This window comes from Heterodontus francisci, chromosome 25 (assembly GCF_036365525.1).
Source record: "Heterodontus francisci isolate sHetFra1 chromosome 25, sHetFra1.hap1, whole genome shotgun sequence".
In the NCBI taxonomy this organism is placed as follows: Eukaryota; Metazoa; Chordata; class Chondrichthyes; order Heterodontiformes; family Heterodontidae; genus Heterodontus; species Heterodontus francisci.
The window spans coordinates 42859897-42884068 of NC_090395.1; the positions used below are offsets into that span (position 1 = coordinate 42859897).

The 24172-nt window shown below is 41.0% G+C and overlaps 1 protein-coding gene across 1 annotated transcript in view; it reads right to left on the reverse strand.

Annotated features, from left to right (window-relative positions):
• Positions 1 to 24172, reverse strand: part of LOC137383848 (plakophilin-1-like) — a 67704-nt gene that overhangs the window by 19390 nt on the left and 24142 nt on the right. The window contains exons 3-7 of the mRNA XM_068057152.1: positions 21137 to 21609; positions 16340 to 16469; positions 14598 to 14805; positions 10740 to 10905; positions 2956 to 3073 (exon numbers count right to left, since the gene is read on the reverse strand). Coding sequence (XP_067913253.1) covers positions 2956 to 3073; positions 10740 to 10905; positions 14598 to 14805; positions 16340 to 16469; positions 21137 to 21609 — 1095 coding nt within the window. The remainder of the gene's footprint in view (positions 1 to 2955; positions 3074 to 10739; positions 10906 to 14597; positions 14806 to 16339; positions 16470 to 21136; positions 21610 to 24172) is intronic.

The following is a 24172-nucleotide window of genomic DNA, read 5'->3' on the forward strand; positions in this document are numbered from 1 at the left end:
GCAGAGGTCAGGAAAAATGGGTCATTTTCAGGTTGGCAAACTGTAACTAGTGGAGTGCCACAGAGATCAGTGCTGGGGCCTCAACTATTTATGATCTACATTAATGACTTGGACGAAGGGACAAAGTATATTGCAGCCAGATTTGTGGATGATACAAAGATAGGTAGGAAAGCAAGTTGTGAGGAGGACACAATGAGCTGCATTTTCAGAGACCTCTGCCGAAGTAGGCAGCGGACATAAAAAATGCAACCTGCGCACACGGATGCCACGTCACGTAGCCGTCTCTAATTCAAACGCGGCAGCTCATTTGCATGGCCGCGGTGCCTGCCCTTCACACTGACGTGGAGGGGGCGGGTCAGCAGTCAATGGCAACGGCGTCCGGCGCCACTGCGCAGGCGTCGGTGCCATTTTTAAAGGGCTTACAGCCTTCAATGGAGATTTCAAAATTAAAGGGCCAGGTCAGTTCAATTACCAAAAAACAGAATTAAATTTCTGTTGCATTCATTTCCCCACATCACACCCTCTCCCCAACCCCCCCATGGCATTTCAAAACATTCTCACCTTTTTCCCCCCCGGAATTTATTTATTAAACATTTGACCTTCCCCACCCCCCACAAAGTTCTATACCTTTGACCTTTGACCTTTACCCCTTCCTGTCACCTCCCTCCACCAATCCGCAGAGATGTCACCCCATTCCCCCCCTCCCGCACAGAGAAAAAATACTCCTCCCCCCTCCCCACAGGTGGAAAGTACCTGACAATTGGTTGTTTAACAATCTTAATTACCTGCCCGCCACCAATGTGTTTACCACTGATCAAATCTAGCGCCCGCATCTTGCAAAATTGGTCAGTGGTGGGACGATGTCGGGGAACTGGCCCAACACCGGCCCACACCATGGGCTGCATTTTAAGAAGCCCTTGACTTCGTGATCCGGGATGGGGGAGGGGGGGTCCCTGAAGATGGCTCTGGATGAGGCCCGCCATGGACCTCGATGCTGTTGGGGCCCAGCTCAATCCTCCCGGAGGCTGTGAGGCACCATGGCGGGTCCCCCACTGCTGGCAATGGGACCACAATTTGATTATTCAGATCAATAAAATTAATTAATTTACACACACTTATCTTGAGTGTCTGCCGCGATCTTCGGCACTCCCGTGCCTTCAGATCCCCATCCGGGGAAACGTGGCATGACACTGGTGATGCGGGAGGAGGGTGGAAATGGGGTCAAATACACGTAATGGGTGCAGGGGATGGTGGGCAGGGTTGAAACCTAGCTTTGTGCAGTTTGGGGCAGGAGAGGTCAGATGCGAAAGGTAAGTGTTTTGGGGTGGGGGGAGTGCAAATAGTTATCGTAATTGTTATTGGTGGGGTGGGAAAGCGGCAAAAGAAACGTATTTAATTTTGGTGTATATTTCTTTAAATATTTAAATAAGCTGGCAGGGCTGGCAGCCCTTTAAAAATGGTGTCAGCGCCTGCGCACAAGCAGCTGCTGCCATTGCCAGAGACAGACAGCCCACGCCCTCTACGTGAGGGCCGCCCCAACTATTTAAATGACGCGGTAGCACTGGCGATTTTTTTGAGCTCGCCACTGAGATCTGTGGCAACCTTGTAGAATCCAGCCTCATGTTACCACTCCGAGCCTCCATTCCCTCCACTATGGGGCTGATAAAATTCTGCCCACAATGTTAGAAATAACATTTTCAAGTTAGGTACAGGACAGATGTCTGCTTTGTAAAGGTGAGCCTGGGGGCATGCAAAATCTCAGGACTGTATCCTTAGGTTTACTTTTAAAACCTACATTAAGTTTCAGTTATTTTAAACACAATATTAATCCACTGAGTCATCAGTAACGAATTATTTAAAAAAAGTTCGCTTTATGATTGCAATTTCCCTTTAAATACTCTCTCATTCCATCTTCGCTGCCTTCGGAGAATACTTGGCATCAGGTGGCAGGACTATATCTCCAACACAGAAGTCCTTGAAGCGGCCAACACCCCCAGCTTATACACACTACTGAGTCAGCGGCGCTTGAGATGGCTTGGCCATGTGAGCCGCATGGAAGATGGCAGGATCCCCAAAGACACATTGTACAGCGAGCTCGCCACTGGTATCAGACCCACCGGCCGTCCATGTCTCCGTTATAAAGACGTCTGCAAACGCGACATGAAATCGTGTGACATTGATCACAAGTCGTGGGAGTCAGTTGCCAGCATTCGCCAGAGCTGGCGGGCAGCCATAAAGACAGGGCTAAATTGTGGCGAGTCGAAGAGACTTAGTAGTTGGCAGGAAAAAAGACAGAGGCGCAAGGGGAGAGCCAACTGTGCAACAGCCCCAACAAACAAATTTCTCTGCAGCACCTGTGGAAGAGCCTGTCACTCCAGAATTGGCCTTTATAGCCACTCCAGGCGCTGCTTCACAAACCACTGACCACCTCCAGGCGCGTATCCATTGTCTCTCGAGATAAGGAGGCCCAAAAGAAAACTCTCTCTCTTTTACAATTGATATGCTAGTGACTGAGCATAGTCAAAGTAAACAACAGGCTCTTTGTTAGCATTACTCACATTGGGGCATAACTGCCAGCTATTTCAAAGCTACAGATTGATTTGTTATTATGACAGATACAAAGAGGACTAATTTTTCTTTTATCATATTACAAGCCTTAGGACTGCTATATACATTAAATAAGCAGAGAGTTGGCAAGCATGTTGTTTCCTTACGGCAAGAATGCCACGTTATGTTTCTCCACCCTGTTTTCCGTAAATGGAATGAAATTGAGGAAACCCATCGAATTAATCAAAAAACATAAATTTAATACCTCACAATTATGCAATTTTGGAATGGAGCTGTACTGTTAATGGTTATTAGGTTAGCCCACATTTTCATAATTTGGCGATAAAACATACGTATGCATCTCTTTCAACATAATCATGAACCAATTAGATTAATTATGTTACTGACCTTGTCATCAGCTTGGTTGGCATCAATACATGTTTGAATATGAGACATGAGAGAATCAATTAAACCATGAGAGTTGCGCATCAACTGGCGGCTGGTCTGACCGGCAGAGCTCAGGTTCCTACAGAACAAGACATACAATAAGTTATGCATTTTTTTAAAACTCAGAATTCAAATTCGAGTGTCAAAGCCCAGAGTGCAGAGCACCAAATCTGAAAAAGCGAGTAATAGAAATGAAATAAATCAGGAAGTAATGATTACATGATATTAAGCTCAGAATTTAACGGTCTTCAGATTGCAGAAAAAGGAAGCATGGATTAGCTAAAGATTTGAAGCGTTAGGTGTAAGGGACCCGAGTTTTGGTGTCCGGAGAAATGTGTCAAGAACAACACAAATCCTTAACAAGTCTATTATGTTGTACCTTATCAAGCATCTTTTGAAAGCTCATCGACATATCCCTCCAGTTCAAACAACTCAATCAAGTTAGCCAAACATGATTTGCTTTTAACAAATACGTGCTGGCTTTCATTTTATTAACCCATATTTTTCAAAGTACCAGAAAGGGTCAGAAGGAAGGTGTGCAACTGAAGCTGGAACAAGGAAGCTGCTCTCACTCTCTCTCGCTTTCTCCCAAGCCACTTGACCCACGGAAGACACATAAACCTCAAGAAAGAAAAGACTCCCACATCGGTACAAGTTGAAGCGTGAACTGGGCCCCAACGACTTGCAAGACTTAGCGGCAACCAAAGACTCCACATTGAACATAAAGGACTGTAACTACCAGATATTGCCTCAAACTTTTCCCCTTTATTCTTTTCTATTTTTTCTGTCACTATCTGTGTGTGTGTTTATTGTGTATGCATGCTAGCGTGGTCGCGTCGCATATCCGTAGTCGTTAACTGTATTAGAGTTTAAGATTAATAAACTTCCACTTGTTTAAATCTAAGGAAACCTGTCTGATTTCCTTGCCTTTACAATTGGAGCAGTGAACAAGGATTCACTAAGGGGGGGAGGGGGGCTGGGGAGGAGCTAAAAACACAGTGTTTCTAAAATTAAACCCTGTTACGGTTAAACCAGGCAAAGGCTGAGAGGGAACCCCTAGACCCCTTCTCATCTGGTCATAACAATGTTGATTCAATACTTTCATTAAGAAATGGAAATTGTGTGTGTTGAAGAGATACAATGCAAAACAATATTAATAAAGTGAAATAACTACCAAAAGTGGCATACCTCAATGACGATTGGAGGTCTTTTACCATGAAACAGAAGAGAGAAAGCAGAACCCTAAGGAATCCCTAAATTAGTAAGACAGGAGGAGTTTCCGTAACAGTGTCATTGTACATGAGGTTACTGTCCGAGACTATGAGGAATGCATCAATAATTCCTCAATATTGCGCTGGATTTTGATCTCCCCCTGGCATCAGGTCCCATGGCTTATGGCGGGGGGAGGGGGGCACCTGAAGATGGCTTCGGATGAGGCCTGCCATGGACCCCGATGTCCGCCATGAGGGCCCAGCTTGAACCTCCCAGTGGCGATGAGGTCCATGATGGCCTCCCCCGCCACTGGGCGACAGGACCTCAGTTAATCATGTCGGGCGTTATAAATGTATTTATTTAATTTTGGGGAGGGTAACTTCTTTAAAAATGTAAATGTGCCGACAGGGCTGGCTGCCTTTTAAAAATGGCACCAGCACACAGTCAGTTAATGCCATTCCCAGCAATGGACAGCCCTGCCCCCCAACATGAGTGGGGGGAGGAGGGGGGGAGGCTGGCCCACCCAGGCCATTTAAATGAGCCACCACACAGGAGATTGCGGCGGCTCTTTGGCATGTGGCCCACACGGGCCGGCTGTCATTTTTAAAAAATTCAGCCCAATTGTTTCTAAACAGTCAACCAGAAAGTGGTACATATGATTCATTACAGCACTTCCTTGTTTTAATAGCTTTTCTTGAGATGCAATCATCATTAATTAGATCATTTGAACCACCTTATGCTCAGAACTGAAAATAACCACCACATAGTTAAAAGAAATTCAACTGATGCATGCATATTATATCCTACTTCTTATATTCTGCTTTATGTCATAAATAAATTACTGATCGAAAATTCATAATAGTTAGCAGATCTTCCTTATTTAATAAGCATATGAACAGTAGAAGGATAGCCAAAAGAAAGGTGGAGACAATTAAGGACCTAAAGGAAAATTTTCTTGTACAGGTTGAAATCATATCTGAGGTATTAAATGAGTATATTACGCCTGTCACCACTAAAGAAAGAGCAGGTACTCAAAAGGTTGGCAGTGCTCAAAGAAAAAAAAGTGGAGGACTTCAAATGGTGCACCCTTTGTTCAAAAAAGATGAAAGGGATAAACCCAGCAACTACAGGCCAGTCAGCCTAATGTCAGTATTGGGGGGAGCTTTTAGAGACATTTATCTGGGACAAAAATCTATTGTTACTTTGAAGAAATGGGTTAACAAAAAGAAATCCAGCATGAATTTGTTGAAAAGCAAATCATGCTTGACTAACTTGATTGAGCACTTTGATCAAGTACTGGAGAGGGTTAATGTTGTGTTGATGGGCTTTCAAAATGTGTTCAATAAAGTACAACATAACAGGTTTGTTAGCAAAACTGAAGCATAGGGGATTAAAAGGGCAGTGGCTCTGTGGATAAGAAATTGGCTAAGGGACAGAGGCAGAGAATGAAGGGTTGTTTTTCAAAATGGAGAGAAGTGTGCATACGTCTCTCCCGGGTTCAGTGTTGTGGCTACTGCTCATTTTGATATATATTAACCTGAACTTGGATAAAAAAGCCAAAATTTCAAAAGATTGTAGATGACACAAAATGCAAATGTGGTGAACAGTGAGGAGGATGGTAACATACTTCGAGAGGACACAGACTGGCTGGTGAAATGGGCAGACACGTGGCAGATTAAATTTAACGCACAGAAGCATGACTTTATACATTTTGGTAGGAAGAACTGAAGACAGGCAATATAAACTAAAAGCACAATTTTACAGAGGCTGCAGGAACAGAGACACCAAAGGATATATTTGAACAGACCTTTGCAGATGGCAGGATAAGTTGAGAATGCTGTTAAACAACATATGGGATCCTTAGCTTTATAAATAGTGGCATAGAGTACAAAAGAAAGGAAGTTACACTAAACTTTTATAAAATTCTGGAAAGGTCCCAGCTGAAGAACTGTGTCCAATTCTAGCCACCACAGTTTACAAAGGATGTCAAGGCCTTGCAGAGGGTACAGGAGAGATTTACTAGAATGTTACGAAGATGAAAGACTTCAGTTATGTGAAGAGACTAGAGAAATTGGGGTTGTTCTCCTTAAAGAAAAGAAGGTTAAGGGGAGATTTGATAGAGGTGCTCAAAATCTTGAAGAATTTTGATAGTATATTCAAGGCAAAACTGATTGCAGCAGCAGAAGGATTAGTAACCAAAGGACACAGAATTAAGGCAATCGTCAATAGAACCAGACACAAATAAAACTTTTTTTTCCCACACACAGAGTTATGGTGATCTGCAATGCACTGTCTGAAAGGGTGGTGGAAGCAGATGTAATAGTACCGTGCAAAAGGGAACTGGATAATATTTGAAAGGGAAAAATTTACAGAGCTGTGAGGAGGAGGCATGGGAGTAGAACTAATTAGATAGCTCTTTCAAAGAGCCAACACAGGTACGATACCTTCGTTGCTGTATTATTCTCTGAATCTATGATAATAGTGGCAATGATGCACCTGATTTGTTTCCATTTAATAATTGAATAATCTGGAAAGCCTGCACAGTGGAGGTGCATTGATGCATTACTCACAGCAATGCAAGAGAACCTGCTTGGCTGCACATTATACTGTTCTGATATATTGTTATGTTTTGAATAAAGTGCATGTTTTATATACACCAATAAGTTTGCAAGACAAAATGATACATCCATTCATAAAAGATTGAAAGAAGGTCTTATCTAAAGTTCATGTTGCGAATGGTGTGATCAATATTAAAGTCAACCCAAGACTTTTCTTCATGCATCACACCCAGTACACAGTAGCAGCTTTGTTTTTTTAATTAAAGAAATATATACTCGCCAACTAGAAATAAATCTCCAGTACACACCCTGCTCAAACGTGTAACATGATTTTTCAGGAAACACAGCACTATTCAGAGGAATGTGAAGGAAGTTGCTTAACTACAAATGTATACTCTTGATTTGATGTTCACATATTCATATTTCTAGCATTGCTTGCTGATAGTGGACAGGAGTGGAACCGCTGGATAATTTCCCCCTTCCAAACCCAGGGGCACTAAAGATCATTGCAGCCACCAATCTGGTTGATATCAGTGTTTCTAATGTAATGAAGAGAATTAAAATAGCCTCAAATTCAGTAAATTACATTCCTTAATGAATACAAGGGGACATTTTCATCTTTGGTGCCCCCAATCCAGATCTCCACAACCAGGAGTGCTAAAAGGAAAATTTACCATGTTAACTTTAAAGCATAAGAGAACTTTTCTCTGCTAAAGTGTGTAATTGCTGGTATTTATTTAGGGCTATATGAATGCCAAAGAGTAAAAATATTGCAATTTTATTAAAAGTTCAAATTCATTGTACTATGAAAGTTTTCTTCAATTAGAAAAAATATATATAAAGCTCCAGAATAAACTTCACACAGAAAGAACTACACTGGTTACTATGTATAGATTCACTACAAATGTGATCATGTAGATTACCTCTGATGTTTTTATTGCAGAAATAATCCTCATTCTAAAAGAATCCAGTTACAACTTTGCTGAAAATACTGAGTAAAAGGAAATTTTCAAGAACACTAGGACATTTCTGTATGTAGTGATCACAGCAAATCTTTCTCTATGGTACTTAGAGAAAAAAAAATTCATTTTTTCCCTATCCTCAAGTATAACAATGTAGTGCATGACCATTAAAGCCTGGCTACCCGACCCAACCTGACTACATTTGTCGGGTTCGGGTCAGGTCGGGTCTGTATTCGGTGCCCAGCATTCAGGCTCGGGTCGGGCTGGACTGAACTGTTTTGGTCATAGAGAGATGCAGCACTGAAACAGGCCCTTCGGCTCACCGAGTCCATGCCGACCATCAACCACCTATTTATACTAATCCTACATTAATCCCATTTTTCCCTCTCACATCCCCACAATTCTCCTACCTACACTAGGGGCAATTTATTTTACAATGGCCAATTTACCTAGCAACCCGCAAGTCTTTGGCATGTGGGAGGAAACCAGAGCACCCGGAGGAAACCCACACGGTCATAGGAAGAACTTACAAACTTCGCACAAGCAGTACCTAGAACCGAACCCAGGCCGCTGGAGCTGTGAGGCTGTGCCGCTTACCACTGCGCCACTGTGATTGTTTTCTGTTCCAAAAATATGTGTGTTATTTTCTGTTCGGGTCGGGCATTTAAAAAAATTAAAGGACTCAGGCCCGAGTCAGGCTCGGGTTGGCTGTTGTCGGGTCAGGCCCGGGTCGGATTTTAATTTTATACCCGAGCCAGGCTTTAATGACCATTGTGTCTATAAATACAAAAAGTTTTACAAAGGATTTGTAGTATATTGTACACTCTAAAAATTTAATCATAATTATCAAGCTATTTCTTAATTCACATTTGAAATTCTGGCTCCACAGCAACTGCAAGCATATATGTACAAACCGACATTACTCTTCAAATCTACTTGCCTGCCTGTTCCAATAACTTTCAACCCCCTTACAGTTCAAAAATCTGACTAACTCAGCCTTAAACATATAAATGACCCAGCCTCAACAGCTCTCTGGAGTAGAGAATTCCAAACACTAATGACCTTCGAAGAGAAGAAATTTCTCATGTCCGTCTCAAATGGGTTACCCCTTATTCTGAAACTATGTTCCCTAGTTCTAGATTCTCCCACATGGGGAAACATGCTGTCAGCATCTAGCCTTTAAGCTCCCTGAGAATCTTGTATGTTTCAGTAAGATCACCTCTCATTCTTCTAGACTCCAATGAGTATAGGCCCAACCTGCCGACCTTTTCCTTGTAAGACAACCCTTTATCCCAGGAATCAACCTAAGTGAACCTTCTCCAAACTGCTTCCAATTCAAGTATATTCCTCTTTAAATAAAACGAGACCAAAACTGTGTGCAGTACTCTAGGTGTGGTCTTACCAACATCCTGTACAGTTGTAGCAAGACTTCTCTCCTTCTATACTTCACCCCCTTGCAATAGAAGGTCAACATTCCATTGCCTTCCTAATTGCTTGCTGTACCTGCATGCTGACCTTTTGTGTTTCATATACAAGGACACCCAGAACCTTTGTACTGCAGCATTCTGCAGTATCTCTCCATTTAAACAAAATCTTGCTTTTCTATTCTTCCTACCAAAGTGGAAAACCTGATTTTTCCACGTTATACTCCATCTGCCAAATGTTTGCCAACTTATTTAACCTTTCCATAACACTTTGCAGACTCAGTGACCTCCTCACAACTTGCATTCCAATCTTAATATCATCAGCAAATTTGGCTACAATAGACTTGGTTCATTCATCCAAGTCATTAATACAGGTTGTAAATAGTTGAGGCCCTAGCACTGATCCCTGTGGCACCCCACTAGTTACAGTTTGCCAACCTGAAAATGTCCCATTTATCCTGACTCTCTGTTGTGTTAGCCAATCCTCCATCCATGCTAACATATCACCCCAATACCACAGCTCTTATCTTGAGCAGTACCCTTTTATGTAGCACCTTATCAAATGCCTTTTGGAAATCCAAATACACTACATCTACTGATTCCCCTTCATCCATCCTGCTCATTACATCATCAAAGAACTCTAATAAATTTGTCAAACACTAATTCTCCTTCATAACACACTACTGACTCTGCTTGAATGTATTATGATTTTCCAAATGTCCTGCTATTACTACTTCCTTAATAATGGATTCCAGCATTTTCCCAATGACAAATGTTAGGCTAACAGGCCTATAGTTTCTTGCTCTCTGTCTCCATCCTTTCTTGATTCGGGGCATTACATTTTCAGTTTTCCCAGTCTGCTGAGACCTTTCCAGAATCCAGAGAATTTTGGAAGATTACAACCAATGCATCCACTATCTCTGCGGACAATAAACAATAACCAAGCATATAAAGCAGACACAATGATAAAAAGAACACTCACATTTTGCTTTTCTTAACATTTTACTAACGCATGCACAAAAAGGTTAAAGTCCACATGCATATGCCGCAAGCATACGAATATTGGAATCACATGCCCAAAACTGGTGTCAAGTACCTTTTTTAAATATTTGTATAGCTAACCATGAAGAATGCATCATTTGTGACAGTAACTACTCTTCCTTAAAAAAGCTATTGGTTCCCCTTCCACAGTTAGGTATTCCGACACTATGACCTGTTTTAAGACCTTGGGGGATACAGTTTGGCCAACAACAGCAACAACTGGTGCCATGTGATTTGTGTAAACTTTACGAATCAAAAATTCAATTGGCCACTTTTGGATGCCCAATTAGCTTCATGTGGCGAGTCTCAAATGTATTGGACAACATTGCCCTAATGGCTAATTTCAGAACAGCATTGCTGTTGTTGGCCAAACTGTATCCCCCAAGGTCTTAAAACAGGTCATAGTGTCGGAATACCTAACTGTGGAAGGGGAACCAATAGCTTTTTTAAGGAAGAGTAGTTACTGTCACAAATGATGCATTCTTCATGGTTAGCTATACAAATATTTGAGTTTTATTTCCCCACCAATGCAACAGTGACTATCGTACCTTAGACATCCTGTAGCATTGTAGAAAACCTCTGAGTTAGTAGCTTTTAGGTTTCTGTACTCTTCAGAAGCATATGGAATAATCACAGATTCATTCAGGACTGGCAAGGCATCATTAATAAGGTCTTCCTTGAGGTTCTCACATGATGAAAGGTTCCATAAAAGTCCTAATAACATGAAAAATAATTAGCAAACCAAATATGCAGAGTACAAACTGAAGCAATCTCTTGTTTAGAAAGTAACATTATTGTGTATTCTGAACTTTTTTCCTCATTTTTAAAACAGCTTCCTTCAGACCACTCTCATGGAACAGAGAACTTGGCAAAAGGGCACACACAGCCTGTGCAACTTCAGATATCAGTTCCTCTTTATGAATCAATTGACAGCAGTCTATATGCAAGTGATTAACAGTGGCAAACTTCTACAGTGAACCACAACATTTGGCAGCCTACATCATGAGAAAAACATATTAAGTGGGTTGGACTAGTGGTCTGGTAATAAATACAAACAAAATGTTGGCATATAGGTGGATGTGCCCTTCCATCAGCTTTCATAACCTGCAGAAGACCAAGGAACCCACAGTAGTAAGTAATAGTTGACTGGTGCTGTTTTCCAAGAAAGTTCCCATTCCATATTGAAGTTTAAAAAGGTTGGCCAAATTAATAACATTTAGGAGGTATGTTAGAAAGAGTAGCATATCTAGATCTGTTTAACCACTTGGGACTACTGGTGCCATGTGATTTGTGTCAAGAAAATTATACATAGCTAGTATTATTATAATGGAAATGTACATTAATTAACCTTCCAGCATCATTGCCCATCCATAATAACTAAATTCCAAGTGAGCACAACACAATCATTTTTAGATGAATAGCATGTCAACCAGTAATTTAATCCAAATGATCTCTCGGCACAGACTAGGTGCTGATTTCCTAATGACATATTTCAGGATTCTTGATCCTCTTTTTGGACTGAGCTATGCTTAAGGGTTATGTTTTAAAACAAAGCAAATATGCAAAGATTAAAAGGGAAATGCTAGGCATTGGAGAACATAGATCAAAACCAGGTCAGCAGTTTGGGGATGTGGGTTGTTACAACTCAAGTCAGTTTCAAACTGAGAATGCGGATCTGTTGCTTCATCCCATACACTTTCTGTCAGAATGACCGGTGACTTTAAGCAACTCATCATCCCTTCTCAGATGGCCAGAAAAAATATTCACATCCAGTGAGGACAATTCTATTAATGTGGACACAGCGGGAGATATACTCCTTGGAGAAGGGGTAGTTAATTGGGATAAAAGTCTTGCTGGAAAATCCCTGGATGAGAATGTATTAGAGTCACAACTCTACCTTTTTTTTATTATTCGTTTGTGGGATGTGGGTGTCATTGACTAGGCCAGCATTTATTGGCCATCCCTAATTGCCCTTGAACTGAATTGCTTGCGAGGGCATTTAAGAGTCAGCCACATTTCTGTGGGTCTGGACTCACATGTAGGCCAGACCAGGTAAGGACGGCACATTTCCTTCCCTAAAGGACATTAGTGAACCAGACGGGATATTACAGCAATCGACAATGGTTTCATGGTCACCATTAGACCAGCTTTTAATTCCAGATTTATTAATTGAATTCAAATTTCACCAGCTGCCGTGGTGGGATTCAAAGTCATTTCCCCAGGACTAGAATTAAGAGAAAGATCAAAAGGAGCAGATCACAAGGGGATACCATAATTACATCCCTGGGTTATGCTTTTCTATAGTTAGATATTGAGCATTGCAGGCACTCCCCTAAATCTAATCTAAATCAGACCAGATATGGCAATGATCTGAGAGAATATCTGGAAGGTAGACACTAAACGTTTAGTGCCCAAGTTAATCTTTACTCAGAAACTAGGGCAGCTCATTCAGCTAAGGCGGTTACTCCACCATTTTTCTTTTCTTTTGCAGCTCTTAATCTTTTTAAATCCAATTTTCACTTTTCTCCAAAACCCTAAGTACTCTTACTCTGCAAGTGAGAGGCCCTTTTAAACACTTAATTGGCTCTGTATCAACTGTTTTTTAGGGATAGTGCACTGCTCATTCTCAGAATTTTTTTTGAGGAGATATTTTTGCCAAATTCAGTTTAGATCAAATTGTTTCAAATTCTAGAATTTGACGTCCTCATTGTTCAGTCATGTAAATGACCATCTTTCATCTCTTCCTTTCCAGTTAAGAAATTTATTTTCTCAACTACTCAAAAACAGTCAGAAGAAACTCTTCCGAGAGATCAGAGTAAGATCCAAAACAGCTGTACAGGCAAGTCTGTGCAGGTTTCAGTGAGAAAACTCAAATTTGGTTCCTTCAATGCAGTATCACCTCAAGGACACTGCTGTGCTGCTAATGCAGTCATTTATATAATGGCAGTTTTCAGAGTTGGGTTTTGGAGCAAATGGTATGGGGATGTTGCCTAAAGTCACCCGATGACATCTACATGTAAAGAATTGAGCTCCAAGTGGGCAAGATTACAGATTGACAGATTTTCAGGATAGGGAACTTGGTGAAAATTTTTTGGGGTGATATTGTGATCATATTGCTCCACTTTACTTGTTTCAACTTCCCAACACCACTTGAAAATGGGCAGTAAAAATAGGTAAATCCAGCACATGTGGTCCATTAGAGTTTTTTGTCTACTTGTTTGAGAGACTAGAAGAGTATGAGGCATCTCATACTATTTTCAGGAGTGTAGAAAGTTTAACTCATACTTTAGTTCATCATGATCAGGAACACGGGCTCACCCTTTGGTGGTGGCCACAAGAAATCTGGTGAAAACTTAGATGTTAATAAGAAGATAAGCTGCTGGTGTACTTTGGGAAGGCATATCCATCTTTCACAATATTTGCAAAAGTATTTTCTAAAAATATTTCTGGCTTGGAAACATGTGACAATTTTAGTAGACAGTTCTACTATCAACAGGGAGTGAAACATATCTGTGATGAGTGGCTCGCTTCCTGACCCCTCAAAGCTGATCTACCATTTACAAGCCTTAAATCAGGAGTGTGATGGAGTGTGCATCACTGGCCCGGATGGGTGCAGCCACAACAATGTTCAAGAAGCTCACCATCCAAGACAAAAGGGTTGACTTGATTTGTTCCTCTGCCACTGGACTCAATATCCATCCCCTCCAGCAGCAGCAATATGTAACAACTAAGAATGGCCAATAAATGAGACCTTTCCAGAGTCACCCATATTGAAAATGGTCAGTGGTTTCAACATTCTACTGATACTGAGTTTGTCGGAGGAATAGAGCATACGGTTGTCCTTGACCTCCTGGAGCAGTAGAGGAATTTGGTTGAGGAGAGTGAGACACAGTGATGTTTTAAATGGTTGAGCCAGTTCTGGCTATGAATGACTAGATCAGTTGTGCGCTATGAGATTTCAAAGTTGCAGCCCTCAAACTTAAGGTAATGGAGATTTCGAATGTACTGGGGGAACGATGCTTGTGGCACACATTGAGCAAAATGGTGGGACAAGCTGCAAGAGAATGCAGTGTTGTAGGGGTGATTGCAGACAGAGTTAAGGGAGTTTACGTGAAGGAGGAAACTGAGTAAATGACATGGCAGAGAAGTCAGAGCAAAAAGGTGTAAAAGAGTTTAGTTATATTTTGAAATCACTGAGTATGAAAAGTGACTTTTTGCAGAGGCTAAGGGAGGACATCTCAATGTTGAAGTTGACATGGGGTTTGGGAGGGTGGTACATAACAAGGAATTCCAGTGAGAGACAGGAAGGATGGAAAAAAGGTGGAGGTGCTTAAAAGAAAGTACCAGAGGAATAGGGGATAAGAGCTACTCCATAAGAAATCCTACAATTAATCAGAAGTTTGTACCAGTTATTTGCTTCTCTGTTTCTGGGTCATGGGTTTCTCTCAATAGCTGAAGTACTCGCTTGATTCCATCATTTCTCTTTACTTCAAGCTTGTTGGTGACGTTCTTGTAGACTGCATTTCGAAGGGCTCCACAGACAGATTGCTGAACATTGTTATTTTTGATTCCCAAGAGACTGATTAGTTGAGGAATTGCATTCATTTTGCAAATCTGGAAACAAAAATAGGATTTATTAATTCTAGCTGGATAAGTAATATTACATAATGAATTACTCAGGATGAATATTAGGAAGTCAAGCATCCAAGAATTAAACAAACAGTCAAACAGCTAGTGCCAGATAATGGTTTAAACTTTCAATCACTGAACAATTAATTAGCCTCAAATGTTTAAAATCTTGTATTTACATACAGCTTTTCAGAAAGGAACACCTTAGACTTTTTTTAAACGGGGAGAAGTGGATAGAATGCAAGAACTAAAAGACTTTGGAGGTAGCATTTTATGAGTTCTGATGAAAGGTCATTGACCTGCAACATTGGGCTGAATTTTATGGGCCTCCTTGGGACGGGAACGGAGGTGGAGGGAGAGGGCCATAAAATTGCATGGAAAGTTGCGGGTGGGGGGTGGGAATGGAGTGCCCGTCGCCTTCCAATTTAATCCAGGCCAGGGAAGGGCGAGGACAATTAAGTGGCCAATTAATGGATTCAATTTATGTGGATTCAAGCTCCACACCAGAGACCTGAACACATAATCTAGGCTGACATTTATGTGCAGTAATGAGGGAGTGCTACACTATCAGAGGTGCACGTCCTTCTCATTTGGAAGAGACCTCAAACAAATCCTGTCTGCCCTCTCTGCTGGAGATGTGAGATTCTACAGTAATATTGAAAGAAAAGCAGGGGAGTTCTTCAGATGTCCTGGCCAACATAGCTGCCTTAGCCAACAGCACTAGAAAAGATTATCTGGTCATATGTCTCATTGCTGTTTGTTGGGCCTTGCTGTGCACCATTAGGCTGCCATGTTTTCCTCATTACAATAATGATTAGACTTCAACAACAATTAATTCATAGGGTTAAATAAAGAGGGGTAGGAAGTGGCTTGTGTGGAGCATAAACAACAGCATGGATCTGTTGGGCGGAATGGTTTGCTTATGTGCTGTAATTTGGCTGTCATGCACTTTGGGACATCTTGGGATCATAAAAAGAAGTTATATGAGTTCAAGTTCTCTCCAAGTCCTGCAGGAAGATTCTGTGGTGAGAAGATTCTGTAAACTGCAATGGACTAGAGAAATTATGCATTACACTATTTCCCACAGCGCACAATCAGGAATTACACTGACAGGAAACACCGCGCCTCCCCACTGCTCCCCTCCCACTCCACCCCCCCCCCCCCCCCCCACCCCCCCACCTCCTTACTGGCCAATTTAAAAAATATATATATTACAGTACTTTGCAAACAATCAAACTTTCCTGTCATGTCTGAACCAAGTATATATGCACTATGAACTAGGATACTCTAGAATTGTCTGGATTACAAACGTATCCCTCAAATGACTACTGAAATTAGATACACATTTTAAAAAGAGATCAGTGTTACAAATCTACAATAATGTACAGAATTTACTTATTAAAATTATCAACCTTGTGGGACAAAAACACCACAGTGGGTGGCCAACCTTTATTTTTCTGCCTTTCTATTTTGTTCAAAGTTTTCTGTTTCAAGGGATATTTTTAATGTTTTACTTTACCGCTGCTTTAGCACTGTCCTCCTTAAAGCACTCATGCTGGATGTAGGAAGAAGCATATGCCAGAACTCTGGGATCATGACTGGATAAAAGCTGCACTGCTTTTTGTAGGTTCATGCCTGAATCAAGTTCTCTGGAAAGATTAACATAAGAAAACATTGAAGTATGCAGCTCCCCATCTTATCTGGATGAATAATGCATGTTTTTATTTACTATTGAGTAATATATTTGGATAATATCAATGTGGGATCCAACCATATAGTATTTATGAAGTGTTTACAAAACACCAATACATCCAGCCACCACCACATAAGCAATTGCCTAACTGCAGCTAATTGTATGATAGTTAGCATTGCAATATGTAGTTGCAGATCCTATTAATACAGCAGAATAAACAAAATAAATGTAAAAATAAACTTAAATCAAAGAAAGCTAATAGTAAACAGTAGTTGATACTTTTTTTTTGCATTTTGTCCCTCTTTGCTACTCCAGGCTATATTTTGTACCACTACAGTACAGTCCCCACCACTTATAGCAAGGACATTGGTGCCAACATGATATGCCCACTCGATGTATTGAACGGTTTATCCCCTCCATCTACAATACTCATGATGTTCAGAATAAAGAACTGAAATATCAATGAAATAGATTTAACGTTAAAATGATTCATTTTCATATTCAGCTATTCTTTTGCAGAAAGAATGACTGTGGATATTTTAAAATGCTCTTATAGGTAGGTGTAGTCATAAAGCTGATAAAAAATAAATGATTAAGCACAATTGTAAGAATAGGCAGTGGGAGTCATACTTCAGAGGAGATGAAAGATATTTGCCAGCTACTTTGTACTTTGAAATTTAACAAGATTCTATTTGCTCTGCTATTGCTGAGGAGTGCAATCTGTAATCCAACACCAGTTAGACACGCAAAAGCAAAATACTGCAGATGATGGAAGTCTGAAATAAAAACAGAAAATGCTGGAAATGCTCGGCAGGTTCAGCAGCATCTGTGGAAAGAAAAACATAGTTCACAATTCAGGTCGATGACCTTTCCAATCTCCAAGATATTCAACGTTCCTTGAACGACTGCTTTCGTCGCATCCCAAGATCCAAGCTCAACGCCATGTGCTGCTACATACAAGCTCCTAACCTTCTCTTCAGCAGCAAAGACAGGAGATTAAGTATGCAAGATATAAATTATAAAATATAAATGAATAATATGAAATACTTAGCGAACACCTGTTTCTGCCTGAAATTCCTGACAGGGTGGTACACTTATCATGCTCAAAGTGACAACTCTGTAGCTGACTATAATAGAAATGGAAATAGCTAGTGGATTTTGACGGAATCAAAAGTAAGTGGTTTTATCAATGGGAACTGTGCCATAACGAGATCAATGCTCCCATTTGCATCATAAAGATGATCACATTGGCTGTTCTGATCATTCTTTCACTAGGTATCTGCAGTTAATCTCCCAAGATTTTCTGAGCAGAATTCATTTAACAGTTGAAAAAAAAGACTGAAAACTGATGTGATCCAGATAATCTGGAAGAATTTATGACCGGAATCTACTGACACACAATATTCAATTCTCAGGTCCTTACTGTTCCTGGGAGGCTCCAAAGTCCTGCCATATATTTATCTACTACATTGAGAACAGGTTTTATTCCAGTGTTGACAAGCATAGGTTGTAAAGTTTCTCCCTTCATCAGTGCAAATACAGACAATGTTAGGAACAGTAGGTAACTAAAATGAGACTTAAGATCCAGGAAATGCCCATCAAAAAGTTTAACTTGACACCATTCTGAATCAGAAACTGAACCTCAGAGATAACCAGAGTAACAAGGTTATACTGTCTAGTGTCAAAAGACTGACAATAAATCGAGCTAACTCTCACATATAGTGTGAAAACCAAGGGCGCGAAATACTAATTTTTTGCCTGGTGCAAAAGTGGCATCATTTGGGCAAAAAGCAAGCCAGAATTTGGGGCTAAGTCAAATACACCAGTCATATCCCTTCTAGTAAACAGCTGAATTGGCTTCTTGCAGAAGAGACTCTCTCCCACACCTCCCCCACCCCTGCAAACCCCAAATGGTGCATGGATGTATATAAATGACAGGATTACGAGGGCCAAAGCTGTCTCCCAGAAATGTTGCCATTTATACCAGAATTGCAGAGGATTTAAGTTAAGCCTGTAGAAAAAAAAAACGACGTTACCCCCATGACTTGTCAAATCACCAAGTGGCTGAGTTCACAGGCTTTGAATGTCTACAAACTTTGTCTGGGACATCAGCTTTGACTGAAGCAATTAGAAAAATCAGTTGTGAACTAAGAAAGAGCTCTGAAAGCTGCCTTTCAATAGTTTCAGGTGCAAAATCCTTTCTTGCTACCATTCTGTCATGAACCTTTACCCTGGGGTTCACAGTGGGTATCTGCATATTTGTCTTTATGGTGGAAGGAGAAGAAATGAAAGAGACATGCAGAATAAGGCTACACCCAAAAAAGACCAAATAGGAGCACCCTTCCTCAACAGTCTATACACCATACTGCTAACTTCAAGATCACTCAGATGAGGTCTGATTAAAGAGGCAACAGTTCCATAAGTAAAGGAGCTCAGTGTCCATTACAAGCTGACGTTCAAATATCCTCTTAAACACACAGAAAAAAAAAATCAAAGAACATACTATCTTCAGAAAACTTCACATCACAAGGTAGTTCAACTGTGCACATCTATATTTATAGTACTTCTCATTCCTTGTATATTTACCCAGGTCTCTCTCTGTGTTAAATCTATCTCAGTGCTGCTCTGAGGTGGTACACGAAGACTAGGGATGCTAGTCGGGCTTGGCTGTGCTGTGGTACCATGAGCTTCTGGAGTCCAAAGGTCTTTTGCCTCTTGGCTTCTGAGGCCTATTTTCAACAGGCCACATCAACAACAGGTACATGGTAACCAAGCCCTGCATCTCATTGTTTACGTGAGGAAGAAACTGAGGAGCTGACTAATAAAAAGAAATCATGAGAGGATGGCATAATGAAGGTGAATTCTAGCCATGGCACTTATACAGTGTTTTAGATTTGAGTGCTCAATGATCAGTGGGAGGTCAGACCTCATGGTATCGATTAGATCCTTCAGACCCTGAGAGATGGTATCCTGCATCTTGCAGAAGCTGCTTTCCATCAGGTTGTTAAATTACTAGCACTGAGTCCTCAGGTTCAAGGCAGTGGCACTCACTGCCACAGCCACCTCCCTCCACAAAGTGTGTACCACATTCTTGACAGGACACAGCACCTGACCCCAAACAAACAGCCTGTCCCATCTGCTCTATATATTAATTACAAGGGCTGCAGGTCTGGCTCTCTAAAGATTTTGCTGGTTACCTTGACCTGGCTGTCTACCTCATTGCCCAAGCTTTATATTCTGCTGCTACACTAACTCTCTGTATATCTTCCAGGTATTTTCTAGCTGCACCTCAGTGTACTCCCCCCGCCATCTCTTGCACCTACATCCCCCGAATCCCCCAACTCCTTCCCTCCAAGGTCCCTTCAAGATACTTTCCATCTTCACTCTCTTCAATAGCCCATTTGAAGCCCAGCTCCCACCTGTGCTACTTCCACCTTCCCCCCGCCCCCCCCAAGTATACTGGAAACAGTTCAGGCAATATTTTAACAAAAATTTACTGACCTTGAAAGTTACAGCAGGATCAGCACTGCTACCTGAAGAAAGGTAGAAGTTGCACGCCACCATAGTTCTAACAGTGCAACATTGCAATGTATCATATCATTTCAAGCCCCTGGTGTTGCTATCCTCCTAGTGGACAACAACTCTGATTTTGCAGGGCATTCACTAAAATAGGAAAGTGTTAGATGCACAGATATGACCTACACACTAGATGCCACAGTAATTATGTTGTACAAAATGCATATGCTGCATTTTGACTCACGCTGAACTTTGTCTACTAGTAAGTAGCTTTAATGTCACACTCAGGTGTCAAATCTCACCATTAGCAAGATCTCTGTGTGTGACTCCTATGGTGGGACAGAAACAAGCAAATCCCTAAAAAGGCTAATGCTATTTTGGATTCATAGCAAAAATAATCGAATCTGGGAGGCAGTCGATAGAAAGATTTAGCAAAAACAATCTAGATTTATGGTTCTGAGAAAGCTCTGCTATTTCTTCCATCTTTATTGCTTTCTTTGTATGTGACTAGGAACAATGGGACCTTTAACACCCAGGACCATGAGCAGTAATCTTTTCTCAGTTGTATGACTGAAAGAAATGCACTATAAAATAATTTGAGATGGCATGTGTGAATTTCCCATCATTGCTACCAAAGCAATGCTGCACACAAGGAATACAAGCATATTAGTAGCGTCCAGCTTGCTAAGCCTTTTGGAATAGGTTTTAAAATTTAACCCCCCCCCACCAACAACTCCTCCCGTAACAACTGATCACTGGGCAACTGATACTCTTAAACTCTGGAAAAATCTGACTGTTCAGGAAAGACCCAGCATTATCTTTTATGAAGGGGAGCAGGCAGGCCCCTTTAGTACTGTAGGCAGGGAAGTCCTGCAGTTGTCAGAAAAATCCACATCTCGCCATGGCTTGTTCCCCAGTGCAGGCATGACTACCACTGGAAGCCTGCCAAAACTATTCTAATTAAGCTGACCAAGGGGAAATCTGCTGGGGCCAGGTTCAAGTTCGACAGGTGGATAGAAATCTTATCCCACTGACACTTCTGACAGTATTGTTGCCAAAGAGGAAAATTATAATCAAAATAATTAATTAAATCAAGATCAAACTTACCGAAATCCGTCTGTTCTCAAAATACTGCTTCCTCTTGTTGCCGTGTGAAATTTTGGGGTCAATGATGCTAACTGAACACTTTCCTTACTTATAGTATCTGGAAGCATTGAAGAAGGTTGGGACTTGATCCCGCCTATAAAAAGACTTCTGGTTCGGTCTTGAGATTGGTACTTCCTTCTCAGTGTTCTTAACGTCTGCGCATTTTGTAGATTGAGGAGATCTGGTTCACTTCGACTGGTTGAAATGCCTTGGGAGAAGACTTCATTGTCACCCTGTGGACTTTGTGGACTTTGTGGACTTTGTGGACCAGAACTTTTTCGATAATGTGATGGCATGCTGATAGATCTGTTTCCCTTCATGCTATAAGAGCTGAACTGGCCCCTTTGCCGGTATTCTCTCGTGATTCCTGCTCCATAAGTCCCACTATTTTCCATGCTAGAAATTCCATTCATGGTACCATTGTACTGTGAACCCTGGAAAAACAGAAAATGTGTAAGTATAGAATTGAACATTTTCAGTCTTTTTATTAAAAAGTGTTGAAAAAAAGATCCATGTAAATATATTTACTGCAGAGTAAAAACTAAAACCTAGAACTGCACGGTAAATATATGTATTCTCGGTACCAAATATAGTTAAGATCCTACAAGTCTAAATTTAACCTTGTTGCACCCATTTTGTAGGCCTAAAATGTGGGCAATGACAACCAAAGCAGCCACGCTTGATCTCTTTGGGAGCTCAGGCCACTGCGAAATTGATCGGGCCTTTATTTTAGGAGATCCAGAAATGAGCACAGGGGTCATTTCAATATTAAAATGAAGCTCCTCTGCTCATTTCAGACTTTGACTCATCTTTTGTTTGCCTTAAAATCATTGAATCTTACAGTACAGAAGGAAATCATATGGCTTATCATGCTTGTGCAGTCTCTATGAAATTAGTCCCACTCTCCAGCTCTTTCCCCATAGCTCTGTAATCGTTTCCTCTTCGAGTATTTATCCTAATTCCCTTTTGAAAATATTATTGAATCTGCTTCCAACACCCTTTTAGGCAGTGTATACCAGATCATTACCATTTATAAAATGTTCTTTTGACAATTACCTTAAATCAAAGTCCTCTGGTTACTGAATCATCTGCCACTGGAAACAGTTTCTCCATATTTTCACGATCAAAATCTTTCACGATTTTGAACACCTCCATCAGATCTCTCCTTAACTTCTCTGCTCGAAGGAGGAGAACAAAACCAGTCTCTCTACATAACTGAAGTATTGCATTCCCAGAGCCATTCTAGGATATATCTCCTGCACCTTGACATTCTTTTTAAAGTGTTGTGCCCAGAATTGGCCAAAATATTGCAGCTGGGATTTAACCAGTGTTTTATAAAAATTTAGCATAGCCTCCTTGCTTTGTACTCTATACCTCTATTTATTTATTGAGCCAGGGAAGCCGTATACTTTTTAAACAGTCTTCTCAATTTGTCCTACTGCCTTCAAAGAATTATGTACATATACTGCCAAGCTTCTTTTCCTGCAACCCCTTTAAAATTGTACCATTTAGCTTATATTGCTTCTTCTCATTCTTCCTACCAAAAGTGAATAACTTCACACTTCTCTGCATCAAATTTACTCTGCCACCCGTCTGACCATTTAACCAGTCTATGTCCTTCTGAAGTCTGTTACTATCTTCCTAACTGTTCACATTTCGTAGTTTTGTGTCCTATACAAACTTTGAAATTATGCTACATGTCCAAGTTCAGGTCATTAAATATGTCAAAAACAGCAGTGATCCTAACACTGACCCACAGCACACTTCCCGCCAGTCTGAAAAACAATTGTACATCATTACTCTCTGCTTTCTCTCCCTTAGCCAACATCATATCCATGCAGCCACTGCCCCTTTAATCCCATGGGCTTCAATTTTGCTACAATTCTGTTATGTGATACTTTATCAAATGCCTTTTGGAAGTCCATATATACATCAATTACACAATCCTCATCAATCCTTTCCATCACTTCAAAGAAAATCAATCAAGCAGTCAAACAGGATTTGCCACTAACAAATCCATGTTGACTTTCATTTACTAACCCATATTATTCCAAGTGCCATATAATTTTGTCCCAGATTATGACTCGAAAAAAAAATTCCCCATCAGCAACATTAGACTGAATGACCTGTATTTGCTGTATATCCTTCTCTTCCGTGTTGAAGGGGTGTAACACTTGCAATCCTCCAGTCCTCTGGCACCAATCACATTTCCAAGGAGAAGTGGAAGATTGTGGTCAAAGCCTCCACAATTACCACCCTTACTTCCCTCAGCAGCATAGGATGCATCCCATCTGGATTGGGTGACTTTTCTACATTTGTACTCCACCAACCTGTTAAGTACCCCCTCTTAGGGGCGGCACAGTGGCGCAGTGGTTAGCACCGCAGCCTCACAGCTCCAGCGACCCGGGTTCAATTCTGGGTACTGCCTGTGTGCAGTTTGCAAGTTCTCCCTGTGTCTGTGTGGGTTTCCTCCGGGTGCTCCGGTTTCCTCCCACAGCCAAAAGACTTGCAGGTTGATAGGTCAATTGGCAATTATAAATTGCCCCTAGTATAGGTAGGTGGTAGGGGAATATAGGGACAGGTGCGGATGTGGTAGGAATATGGAATTAGTGTAGGATTAGTATAAATGGGTGGTTAATGGTCGGCACAGACTCGGTGGGCTGAATGGCCTGTTTCAGTGCTGTATCTCTAAATCAAAATCATTTATTTTTACCCTATCCATTTCTCCACTACCTCATCTTTTACTGCTATATTGGCAGCATCCTCTTCTTCATTGATGACAGGTGTAAAGTACTCATTTGGAACCTCAGCCATATCCTCTACAACCACAAGACAATCTCCTTTTCAGTCCCTAATTGACGGCACCCTCCCTTGACTACCTGTTTACTATTTATGTTTATAAGAAACTTTTACCTTCTCTTTCATGTTACCCGTTAATCTATTCCCATATACTCTCTCTGCCCCCTTAGTTCATTTTTCAGCTCTCCCCTGTAATTT